Source organism: Myripristis murdjan, chromosome 16, assembly GCF_902150065.1.
Source record: "Myripristis murdjan chromosome 16, fMyrMur1.1, whole genome shotgun sequence".
In the NCBI taxonomy this organism is placed as follows: domain Eukaryota; kingdom Metazoa; phylum Chordata; class Actinopteri; order Holocentriformes; family Holocentridae; genus Myripristis; species Myripristis murdjan.
Window position 1 is genome coordinate 417,027 of NC_043995.1, and position 12,657 is coordinate 429,683.

The following is a 12,657-nucleotide window of genomic DNA, read 5'->3' on the forward strand; positions in this document are numbered from 1 at the left end:
TTGTTTAGCTATACATAGCATAAAGGCAAAAAAAAAAAATATGCAGTGTTATTTCATTTTAAATGTCAAAAGGGTTTTGTGGCTCCCAGTGTTTTCTTACACGTAGTGTAGGTTCATTATGTCCTGTTTTCTTTACTGTGGGAAACGGGTCCAAATGGTTCTTTGAGTGGTAAAGGTTGCTGACCCCTGAGCTAGAGGAAAGATCATGGAGTCACCAAAGTCATTACAGTGCTTTTTCTAGGAGTAATGAATATGCACAACAAACCTACAATTTATGCACATTTTATTGTGCAACAAACCATTTTGCAAATAATGCGGGTGTACTGGAGATTACACGACATATAATCAAAATACCTTTATTTTCAAATTAGAAATTTTTGTTGAAACACCTGCCTTATAATGTTCTGCTTCTGTGACTCACAGTATTCTACATTCATAAACCATGAAACTGACAATTGGCTGTGTAAAGCAAACTTTTCCCCAGTGGCTATTTTCCTGCAGAGGGACTGTTTCACTCAGCCCACACTGTAATAAATTACCAGCATTTCACAATAATTAACAGTATTATTTTAGAGTTACTTGTTGTAAATAAGTTCCCCTGTAATATCCCAATGAATTCCTGTAAAAACTACAGTATCCTTGGATTTGACAGCATTTAACTGTCATTTTACAGTAAAATCCTGCAATCAAAACACCCCTGTTATATCACAACAAGGTCTGTAAAATCACAGCAACATTTCACAGCATTCAACAGTATTATTACAGTGAAAGTTTGTATTCAAATATTCCATGGTAAGTCACATGACACAACCAAACTCGGCACTGAACCTGAAGAGGCCATTTCCCTCTTCTCTTCTGGGCTGAATGGAGAAGATGAGCTGCATGCATAACGTCTGTTTGCAGTACACCCATGTTATTTTAAATGATATTAGCACTATTAGCTAACTAGCTAACATTAGCTAGCTGTAGCATTTGCCCGTGTGGTCTGATATAGGCTAGCTAATGTTAGCTAGCTAACGTTAACGTTTGTATATTATTTAAATTTGAATACCTAAATATTATACATTATGCTTTTACTGAACTGTTGAGTGTGCATATGATAAGATTATGAAGGATGATGACTCAACTTGATAAATGCTTCCTGCAGTACATAAGTCTATTTAAAACTGAAACTGTCTTTGCTTATTAACAGGTACTTCTTGGGCATCAATCCTGAAAGAGGCTCAAAGACCAGGAAGCGGACAACAATGAACCCTCATATGAGCACCCTTTTGAGGAAACTATTTGACTTTGAGTGGGCATCATAGTTTTTTTTTTTTTTTTTGCTGCAGCAGTTGTCAGGCTCAGTTTTTTTGAGAGTTTCTTTTTGTACTTTTTTTGAAGGCAACTTTGCACTACAAGATTTTTGTACAACCCTGTTGCATGTGGATTATAGAACACTCTCTCCCTTCCTCTCTTACCTTGCCATGTAGGCCTCATTCCCATCCTCTTACTGTTATTGGGACACAGCTGGGTAGTTGAATGGCAAGTTTCTGCACAGTTTCTCTGCATTTTAAGATGGCTTTGAAAAGTTTGACTAGGACTAGGAAGTTGAATTTCTTGAATTCTTGAATTTCTTGGCATTTATGTTGAATAACCCTTTATTTGTAAATAAATAAATATGTCATTGGGCAAACATTGACTTTACCTCAGAGTTGTGTGTTGGTGTGTTAATTGCACAATGATTGTAAATTCACAGTAAATGGAAACTTCATCTGCATTACTTTCACAGTAAATTACTGGCCAATTTTTGCATGATTTCCACAGTATACATGGTAAATTCACAGTAAATTACTGTCAACTTGTGCATTACTTTCACAGTACACACTGTAAAAGTACAGGGCCTTGTTGTAATGGAGCTTAGCGTAAGTTCAATCAAGAAGACCATCTTTTGCCTGCTTTCATCAATAATTCTATTCCTCTGTTATTATGCCATTCACTCTTCTCTCGCATGCGCACTCATAATTTCCCGGCTGTCACTGTGGCTGTCTCATCTTCCAATAGCCTAGCGCCTCACCTTCCTCGTTAGCCTATCAGCTTACCGCGGCTTTTTTAAAATACGCCTCTCTCTGTGCCTCTAGATTCATGCTGCTGTCGTGTGCCCCTCCACCTCCCCATCGCCTCCTGGTCTTCCCAGATTCATCAGTTCAGCTCATCTTCAGCCCCATCAGTCACCACCCCACCACCAGTGTCTGGACTCCATGGGGGGATTTATTTAGATGCCGCTCAGGGCTGTCGCCCTTCGGTTAAATCTCCCTGTAGAGTCTAAGCGCCAAAGTCTTGTCATTTAATAATTGCTCATCCGTTATAATAAACCACTTTCATTCTTGATTCGTCTATTTGTCTCTTGATTGAAATGATGTACAGCAAAAGTTTGTAATTCCCCAGTAATGTACTGTAATATCACAGTAATTGCTTTGTCATTGAAGCTGTGAAGTTACAGTACACAGTTGTGCTTTTACAACAATGCATTGTAATATCACAGATGTGAAATTACAGTAAATTGCTGTGAGTACATTTCTCAGTATATTGCTGTAATCCTTACTGTGAAAGTCATACAAAACTTATCCAATAATTTATTGTGAATTCACAGCGAAAAATTTTGCAGTGCAATTTCAAGTCAACAAAACACAACAGTGCTGCAGCTTTAAGGAAAACTAATGTGGACAACTTTATTAAGTCTCTGAATGTTCATATTCATATCATAGTGGAGTGAATGGAAAACAATGGCTGGATAAAAGGGAAATGGGAGTTCTAAAATATGGGTGCTTGCTTTGCAAAAAGATTAGCAGAAACATGAAGCATATTTTCTAGATATTACGCTAAACCTGCAAAATCAATGGTATGGAAAACTTAATTAAGTCTCTGAATGTTCATATTCATATCATAGTGGAGTGAATGGAAAACAATGGCTGGATAAAAGGCAAATGGAAGTTCTAAAATATGGGTGCTTGCTTTGCAAAAAGATTAGCAGAAACATGAAGCATATTTTCTAGATATTACGCTAAACCTGCAAAATCAATGGTATGGTCCTTGAAGTATAAGAGGAGTAAATGTGGTTTGTTGTTTTGACCTTTGGTCTAGTGCTAATTGGTGTTTTATTTGAAGATCAAATGGTGCTGTGTTCATTCATGCTGCCGTGCATGACTCTGTAAGCCAGGCCAATAATTCAACTTTAATTTTGCTCTGTGCATAAATCTCACAGGCGCTGGTTTGTTCCCTTGTTCCTTATGCATGACACCCATTCATAGCATGTCCTAGTGGTTTCTCCTCCCAGTATTGGAAGCACTCCAAGGTCTTCATAAGTCTTTGGTCTTCTGGATAAGTGATGCTGAGTTTGAAGATATGAGAAGACACACTCACCTCCACGCACATAACTGGCATTTTAATTTAGATGAGAAAATGATTCTGTCTGTTTGATCTGTATGATCCAGGACTGATGAAGTGAGAGCCATCCCATACTCCCACTACACATACACACACTCACAACTGTCCCTGTGGGCAGATCAGAAAGGCATTTTGAAATTGAACTAATTCAGCAATTACTGGGGAGGAAGCTCCCTGCCTACATATGTGGACAGAATTACATTCTCTTGGTGAAGACAGCAATACATCTAGAGAACAGACCCAGGTGTGTGCGTATGAGTAAGCTTATTAAAAAATGCAGTTGCTCATTCTGACTTCAGCGGGAGGATTCTATGAGTTTTGGAGGGTGTGGCGGACATGGATCTTAATATTGGTGACAGGATCTTTGAGGTAGCGTGACTGACTATAGCGCTAACCTACAGCTTACTGAGAGAAGTGCAGCCTTTGGTGTTTTTTCGTGTCCTTGAGGTATTCACACAAGATGAATGTATTCATGAAGCTCCACCACTTGTTGGCTGTCTGTTTGTCCATCATAGCTCCTCTGTGCCCTTGGAAATAACTGTTTACTAATTTAATCACATTGGCAACACTCTGAAAATCCCATTTAGGGAAAAAAAACACTTATTATGCTGCTCTTGCATTCACTCCTAATGAAACTATTCCCCATGCTGCTTCACTGTAACCAGAAGATAATTCTGTTTATTTGCCTGCAATTTTGTTTCCATAATTGCTGCAGAAAAGACTTTGGTGTTTACAGCCAATGTCTAATCAAATCTTTGAGATCTGTGGAAACTTATTTGTGAATTGTACTTTTTACTGCTGCTTTCAGCATGGTGGCTTTTAGAGTACTAACTAACTGCTTTTTCCAATGTTCACACTCAGCCCCCTCAGTAGAGACTATAGACAGAGCTTTGCCTGTAAAGTAATGTGTGATTTATTTATTTATTTATTTACTTATTTCTTCTCTATTCCGTTTAGTATTGATTGTATTTTACTCTGTTATCTTTTAGTTTTTAGCTCCAGTGTTTTCCTCATGGGGGCCCTCCACACCGGGAGCTGTGTCTGGCCTGCCTGCGGGGGGTGCCGTCCTGGGGCCTGTCCTGGCCTGGATGGTTGGGGGCCCTGTTCCAGGGCCTTATGGCCGTGGTGTGGGCTCCTATCTGTCTGGGTCGGGGTGGTCTCTGTGGTGGTGCCCCCTGTAGTCGGGGGCTAGGGCGTCTCCCGGTGTGGATGGCTCCCAAAGAATGAATGGTGTTTCCTCATCTGGTCCCTCAGTGCTCAGCCATGTTTCATTTTATCTTTGGGTGTGGTTGGGGTGGGCTGGGGTGTGGTGGGGTGTATGCCTGGAGTGTATGCATGTGTGAAATATGTTGTACTTGTGTGTGTGTGTGCGTGTGTGGGTGAGTATGAGGGGGTGGGGGATTAGGGTTGTATGTATTTTAATGTAAAGCACTTTGTGTTGCATTTGTTTTATGTATGAAAGGTGCTATATAAATAAGTTTGATTTGATTTGATTTTGATTTGATTTGATTGCCTCCCCAAGGCAATATGAAACTACTCTCCATCTTAAGTTTCTTTTTGACAAATTTAGACCAGTAAATCCACCTTATTTTTCTTTTATATATTAATGTTTTTCTAGTTCTCTGCATTCAGTGTAGCTTACTGAAGGTCAATGTTGCATTATAGTGATATAGTTAAAGCAACATTATGTATCAGTTTTGCCTTAAAATAACAGCTTCAACATTATTTTAATGCTACACTGACATGTAATGAATATAATGGTGTCATGGCCACTCTGCCCCCCGAAAGCCTATTTCTGCACTATGGAAGTTTGGTGGACAGGGCGTAGTGCCATACGGCACTATGTCACCAGCACCAACTGTGTTTAGCTAGCTCGCTAGTTCTCAGTACAGAAATTATGGCAGAGCCAAAGAAACTGGCAGACAGATGCCGAGCTTGCATTCTTGCTGTTGGGTTTGTAAGTAATATTAGCTGGCTTGCTATGTCTTGTGTTGTTGCAGTTGCTTTATGTTTTACTGTTTTAGCAAAGTTGTTGACTTGCAAGTTTTTGATCATTTTTGAGACATTTAGATGTGTTGTTACAGTTGTTAGCTCGCTAGTTTTTGTTCATAAGCCAAGTCTGTCCCTTTTGACCAAGGAATTTAGTTGACTAGCCGTCTGTTTGCACCACCCTCCAGGTGTTAGTAGCTTATTGTCTGTGGTTACATGGTAATGTTACTGTACTGGTACTGTTCTGAGTTGTGTGGGTGATGCTGATGCAATCTTTGACTGCCGTACAGGAAAAATGTCTGAGCATGTATTTTTACCTACAGACTTTACTTACAACTAAAACATAACATAAACAAAACATAAGTTTTCAAGACAAAAACTTTTTATGATGCTGCCAGCTCTTGTTTATAATAAGCACACACATTACATGAGACAAGATTGTTACAGAAACATGGGATTCAACTTTCCAGGTTCAAGTTTCACTCTCATGTTGCTGTTGTTTATTTATTTATTTTTATTTATTTATTTGTTTATTTGACAGGGACAGTGCACATTAATAAACATTATTGTAAATGCACCAGAGTTAGCCAAGAAGCTATTTTTCATCTGTAGTTCCTTGACAGATGTTACAGAGTCACCCTAAAAACAGAATAAAATATGAAAATGAGATTGAAATTACAAAGTTACTGAGGTCATTTATAAACATGCGGTTAACATTAACAAAATGAGGAAAAAGAAAAAGCAAGAAAGAAGAAGAAAAAAAATGAAGAAGAAAGAACGTATATAATATAAATAAAAAAAAAACATCAATTCAGGACATCCTTAAAATATGCAACACTCATAATACAAAATTTGCAAGAAAATAAATACATGAAGAAATTAATGTTAATAGAAAACTAGATTGAATAACACCACATTGAACTGCATTGTTAAACAATAACTAGAACATGCAAAGCAGAAACACAGATACAAAAGGCATGCACAATTTGTAAAATATGACACAATAAAGGCAAAACCACAGTAAGACATGCATGCAGGTACATGAAGGCAGACTGGCAGTAGCAAGATAGCGACATGTGACAGTAGACAGCAAGGGAAGTTCAAACATAGACAGACTGAGGACAGCAAGGTGCGACTAAGTCTTAGTGGTGACAGAGCTGAGTACTAATTAACCATTTCTTTAAATAAGCTGCAAAAGAACTATATGTATCCAGTTCTCTAATAGTTGCTGGGATGGAGTTCCATTCTAGTGCAGCTTTAACAGAGAATGCAGACTGACTGAAAGTACTTTTTCTGAGTGGGATGATGCAATCCCCTCTTGCAGCACCTCTTGTGAACCCGTATGCAGTTGTTCTTATGTTGACAAACTGTTTGAGCGGAGGAGAGGTCAAGCCATATATAATCTTGTACATAAGACAAACATCTACATATTTGATCAAGTTTTCCCAACTCAACAAATTATATTTTTTTAATATTGGGCAATGATGAAAGTGTACCGGTTTCTTGTCAAGGATTTTAATTGTTCGTTTATACAAAGACTCTATTGGTTTTAGAGTGGTGTTGCTAGCCTGCGATCAGGTTGTTAAACAGTTAATGATATGGGAAAAGACCATGGAATGCATGTGCATCTTGGCTGCCTCTGTTCACATATAATCTCGAATGAACCTGAAATTTGAAAGATTGAATTTGACCCGGTTACAGACCTTTTTCACCTGAGCCTTGAATGAAAGTTTGGAGTCAATCAAAATACCAAGGTACTTGTATTCAGATACAACCTGTAGCCTCTCCCCTGATACAAAGACATCCGGCTCTACACTAGAACTGTTTGTCTTGGTGAAAAACATACATACTGTTTTAGACACATTCAGTTGCAAACAGCTTTGCTTTAACCATGCTGTTACATAAGCCATGGATTTTGTGAGTTTATTAGCAACTTGTGTCATGCTGCCACCATGTACATAAATTACTGTGTCATCCGCATACATTTGGATGTTGGTGTCAGGACATACAGATGGAAAATCATTGATATATAATGTAAATAGCAATGGGCCCAGGATGGATCCTTGTGGGACTCCTGTGGACAAATGAAGGGCAGCTGATTGATGATTCTGTACTTGGACAGACTGAGATCGATTTGACAAATATGATTTTATCCACTTAAGTGTATCTGAACAGAAATTGTAACTAGATAACTTAGACATGAGAATTTTATGATTAACAGTATCAAATGCCTTCTTGAGGTCAAGGAACACAGCTCCAACAACACCACCATTATCTAATAAAGATTTGATTTTTTCTATTAAAAAGCAGTTGGCTGTTTCAGTTGAATAATTGGCTCTGAAGCCAAATTGCATTGGGTGCAGAGCAAATGAGCTAGTAATCAGATGGCAGGTGATTTGTTCAGCTACAACTTTCTCTGCAACCTTTGATACTGTAGGTAGGATACTGATAGGTCTGTAATTGCAAGTGGAAAGGGGATCTCCACATTTAAATACTGGGACAACAACAGCTGACTTCCAAACAGTCGGAAACATTCCCTGAGAAATTGAGAGGTTAATAATTTTGGTAATAGGATTAGTTAGTGTTTTACTGAGCTCTTTGAGCATAACTGCATCCATACCAAGTATATCCTTTGCTCTGGATGGCTTAAGAGATCTAATCATTCTGGCGACCTCTGATTCAGTGACATTCCTTATGCTAAAAGACGGTTCCATTGTATTGACTGGACAAACGTGTGTAATCAGGTGAAAAACATTGTGCAATGGTTGCTACAGAATCAATAAAGTAGTGGTTAAGAACTTCCGCTACTTCCCCAGGATTGTTTGTAAGCATTCCATTTACTTTAAGTTCAAGCAGTTTCCTTTCTTTATTGTGATGTCCTGTTAATTTTTTTAACTGGTTCCAGATAATTTTAGTTACCTGTTGCCTTTTCTATTATGGTCAAGAAAAAATCTGCCTTTGCTTTTCTTAGTTTCTTTACCACGTTGTTCCTTAAACTAGCAAAGTGTTGTCTGTCATGACAGTAGATCATCTCAATCAATCTGTTGAGCAGCACTTTTAAAGTTCTCCTGTTTGTTTTTGGGAATTCCAAAAGATTCATATTCCCTGGCATTAGAGCTAAACCGCTTACTGCTTAGTTTTCTGGCTACCAGTGTCAAATTGTGGTCAGAGAGACCAGTTACCATATTGTTCTCTCAGGTCTGTTACTAAATATTAAATCAATTTGAGTACTAGTGGAATTGGTTATTCTTGTGGGCCCACTAATCAGTTGCATGAGGTCAACGTTATCGGTTATCTGTTTGAGGTTATTTCTAGAGGATTTGTCCTCCCAATTGATGTTAAAATCTCCCATAATAATTACTTCTTTGTTGAAATTACATTCTTTTAATAATTTCTCATAGAAACTAGTATTGGAAGAGGGAGGCTGGTAAATTACAATAAGAATAAAGGACATCTGTGGTGACAAAATTATATTTAGACCAATACACTCCAATTCCTTACAGTATGACCAATGGATTTCATTACACTGGATACTATCTTTCACATAGATCATAACTCCTCCTCCCTTTGAGCCCTCTCTATCTCTCCTGTAAAAGTTAAAACCAGGGACTGTTAATGCTGCTGATGGAGTGTTTTTGTGAAGCCAATAGTCTCAGATAAACAAAGGAAGTCTTAATTAGAATCCACTAAAAGATGATGGACTTGATCACTTTTAGATTTAATACTTCTTATGTTCAAGACAGTGCCCACCCAAAAGGCCCGTTGGCTTAGCTTTAGGATCCCAAACGGTTTTTGAGTGATTGACAGTCCGAAAAACATCCCACTTCCTGTTCTTTGAGATCGCAGGATTTACCAGTTTCCTGTTTGCATTGTGCGAAGTTTTAACAACTGTACGTGGATTACTTGAACCAAAATCAACAATGGTAGGAATATTCTGTGGTTCAGCCAGTGCAGCGTCCCCTCCGCTCTCTGAAACAGCTGAAACGCATGGACCCGCTCTCGTCCTCCACGCCAGCACCCAAGCTCGCCCCCGGCACCGACAGACCCCCGAAGGTATGTTGCGACCCGTCAATCCCCGTCCGGGAAGCCCCCGGCAGCCCGGCCACCGTGACCGCCACACCAGCTCCTCCAGTTCGGGCAGGCAGCACACTCCCAACAGCGCGCAACAAGTGGGGACGATGAGGAAGGTTAGTTTGTTGATCAAACGGTAACTTGTCACCACATAAAGTGCGTACCTGTGAGACAGTTGTGTTGCGTGTTACGTCCGCTGAGATGTTGCCTTCATTCTCGGATTTAGTGTGGAGCGGGCCAGGGCACGGATGAATGTCTCCGGATAACAGCAGACAAATCATGATGACCAGTGCATCACTGTGTCGAAGTATAGTTGGTGGCTTTGAATGTTTCTTCATTCGATTGTACAAAGATGGATAAATGAATGTCAAAGCTAGAGCATGTTTACCGTATCCAAAGTTTCCCATGGCTTGGTTTGTTTGTTGGCTTAACAGATCAGCTTTGTTTGCATATTTTTTTTCCATAAAAGTTTAGGAGAGGATTAATATTAAAAAGTCTTAAAAAGTTGAAAAGCAATCCGTATATTAGGAGAGCTGTGGCTGCACCTGCTCTACCTGCCGCCGTCTTGACCAGTTGTTAACTATATTTAATGCTTTGTATAGCTGTAGCTACTGACTAGTCCATTTTTGCATTTCCTCTCCAAGGTGTAGGTGGTACAATAATAAGAAGTTGAGGAGACAAAGGACTTCATCTCCATCCCAGACCTGCAGAAGGCCGCATACAAGGCTGATGTGGCTGTAATGAAAGAAAATAACCTTATGAGACTGTTATTGTTATATATTATGTAATCACAGGTCAACCTGTCTATATTTTGATATTTGACTTTTTTAAATACTTTTGCAGATTTTGACCAAATTATACATGTAAATATTAGTTTCGTCTCATTGATTTGCGTGACAGTAATGTACATGTATGAATTATTTGTTTATTTTTGACTCCATGTAATGAAACTGTTTGTCATTTAAGAGAATTCAGGGTAGGACTGTACATACAATATGCAAGACAAAAGAAATGGTACAGTGGACTGTTAATGTCATTTTCTACTCAGTTCAGTTCACATATCTTTGCTTTGTTTTATAGAAGGATATTTTTGGGGAGTTACGTCTCATGTAAAGTTCATACTGTGCATGAATAATTTTTGTGAGGCTATTTTTTGATCAAGAATGACCACTTAGGGTCAAAAACATTCAATAAATATAGAGCCTCAATTTTTTTTTTTTTTTTTAAAATATGGTATAAATAATTCAAGACCTGCCACATGAGAATAAAAATGAACAATATATACTGTCAGACAGCAGAGCCTCTCAATGTCTGTATCCGTTTTTTCAGTGCCCAAGGGTCATCTAACCTATAGCATGCAAATAAATAAATTCATCTTATGGCAAAAAAGTTTTGCCAGTCTTTGTTAATCTCATGCCAAGTAAGCCTTAAATGTTTTCAACCTTGTACTCCTATCCCAGCTAGCATGTAATAAATTACACTGTCCAATTATGTGCAATGTGGCCTGTATCATGTTACCAAAAACATTTTATTCCATTACACCCATAACACATAACGTTACTTCACGTTCAGGTGTTTAGCAAACAATATACATGGGCTGAAAACGCAAGCAATTATTTTTCTTGTTATTAATTTTGTTATGGTAGTGTTCATGTCCGATGTAACAATAAATAAAACTATGCAGAATCATTTTGTGTAAAATACTGTAATACTCTACCTTGTCTGTGATATGTCATGACATACTTGGCTGCTGATGTTATCTATGCCGGTTCTTAATCGTCCAGCTTCTTCTTCTTATACAAAGATACAAGGAAGTTTATTTGTCATTATACAACAGGTTGTATAATGAAATTAAAGTGTGGTTCCCTCTTGATTGATTAATTGATTGTATAGAAAATAAAATTATTAAACATGGAGGAGTGCAGTATAGTAGGACTTTAATGATAGCATATATCATGGTGTCTTATCCCAATAATAAGTGCTTGGGTGATTTTCATTATCTCTTCTTCTCTCTGTGTCTCTCTGTGTCTGTTGCTATCTGCAGCATCTCTTCTGAAAGGTCTGAAACATGCCAATATTGTGCTGCTCCATGACATCATCCACACCAAGGAAACCCTGACTCTGGTCTTTGAGTATGTGGTGAGTGATACAGCCTAGACTTGTCCAGTTGCAAACACAGCCACTAAGAGATTGTCCCCTTGGGCTTTTTTATGGGTGACCATATAAATGCGAAGTTAGCTTGAGAATCTATTCTTAGTGTTTTTCAAAAGGAAAACATACTATGGTTTAATAAATTGAAAAGAGTTCAGTGTTCGTGTGTGCTCTTTGGCTGATTTGACCTTGGTGTCTGCTTGGTTTTCTAGTTACAGTTTTTAATACTCTGCCCACAGAAGCATGAGCTTTGGATACTTTGATTGGCATGCTCATGTTTATAGGACAGCATAAGAATGTCTGTTCTTAAAAAGCAGCTCATGGCTTTTTCCATCACTAGCTTGGTGCCACAGAATGGCTGCCAGGACTACCAGTGGCATGTCTGTTTATGCCCAGAGCTAGAGGCCAGGCAGCCATTTTATTTCAGTCCCTTCTGTGACTGCCCTGTGAAATATTGCTGTATTCATGGGCAGATACAGATAACTTATGTATTTACAACCAAAACATGTCTGGTTCTTGAACTGGTTCTGTTCAGGATTCTTGGAACCAAGGGGCAAATTTGTGAGCCGACCTGCGTTTGTACCAGTTTGGAGGGGAGCCTTTGTGACAAAGATGTCATTGGGTCACTGGCCATGGACTCCAGCATTGCTGTGGCTGAATTCATCTCCAGTTTGCTGGTTTGCTGATCTATGACATGTACACCGTTAGGGGAGGGTATTGATAAGAAATTGTCAATATCAATGCCATTATCGATTCTTCTTATCGATACAATTCTTTTATCAATTCTAAGTATGTTATTATGTCCCTGGGAAAGACAGGAGGTGGTGAGGTGGATGTCCCATACAATAACCCATACATAACCATACTAACCCTAACCTGTTAAACAACCTTAATCCTCACATAACCACAGATGACCAGCATAGCTGCCAACACTCCCGTTTTTCCCGGGTTTCTCCCATATTTTAGATTCATCTCCTGTCGCCCTCCTGTTTTGTCTTTTCTCCCAGGAATCTCCCATAA

At 38.7% G+C, this 12,657-nt stretch overlaps 1 protein-coding gene across 2 annotated transcripts in view; it reads left to right on the forward strand.

Moving 5' to 3' along the window:
- Window positions 1–12,657, forward strand: part of cdk14 (cyclin dependent kinase 14) — a 433,611-nt gene that overhangs the window by 167,802 nt on the left and 253,152 nt on the right. For both annotated transcript variants that reach the window (XM_030071499.1, XM_030071500.1), the window contains one exon: window positions 11,531–11,625. In XM_030071499.1, the coding sequence (XP_029927359.1) occupies window positions 11,531–11,625 (95 nt within the window). The remainder of the gene's footprint in view (window positions 1–11,530; window positions 11,626–12,657) is intronic.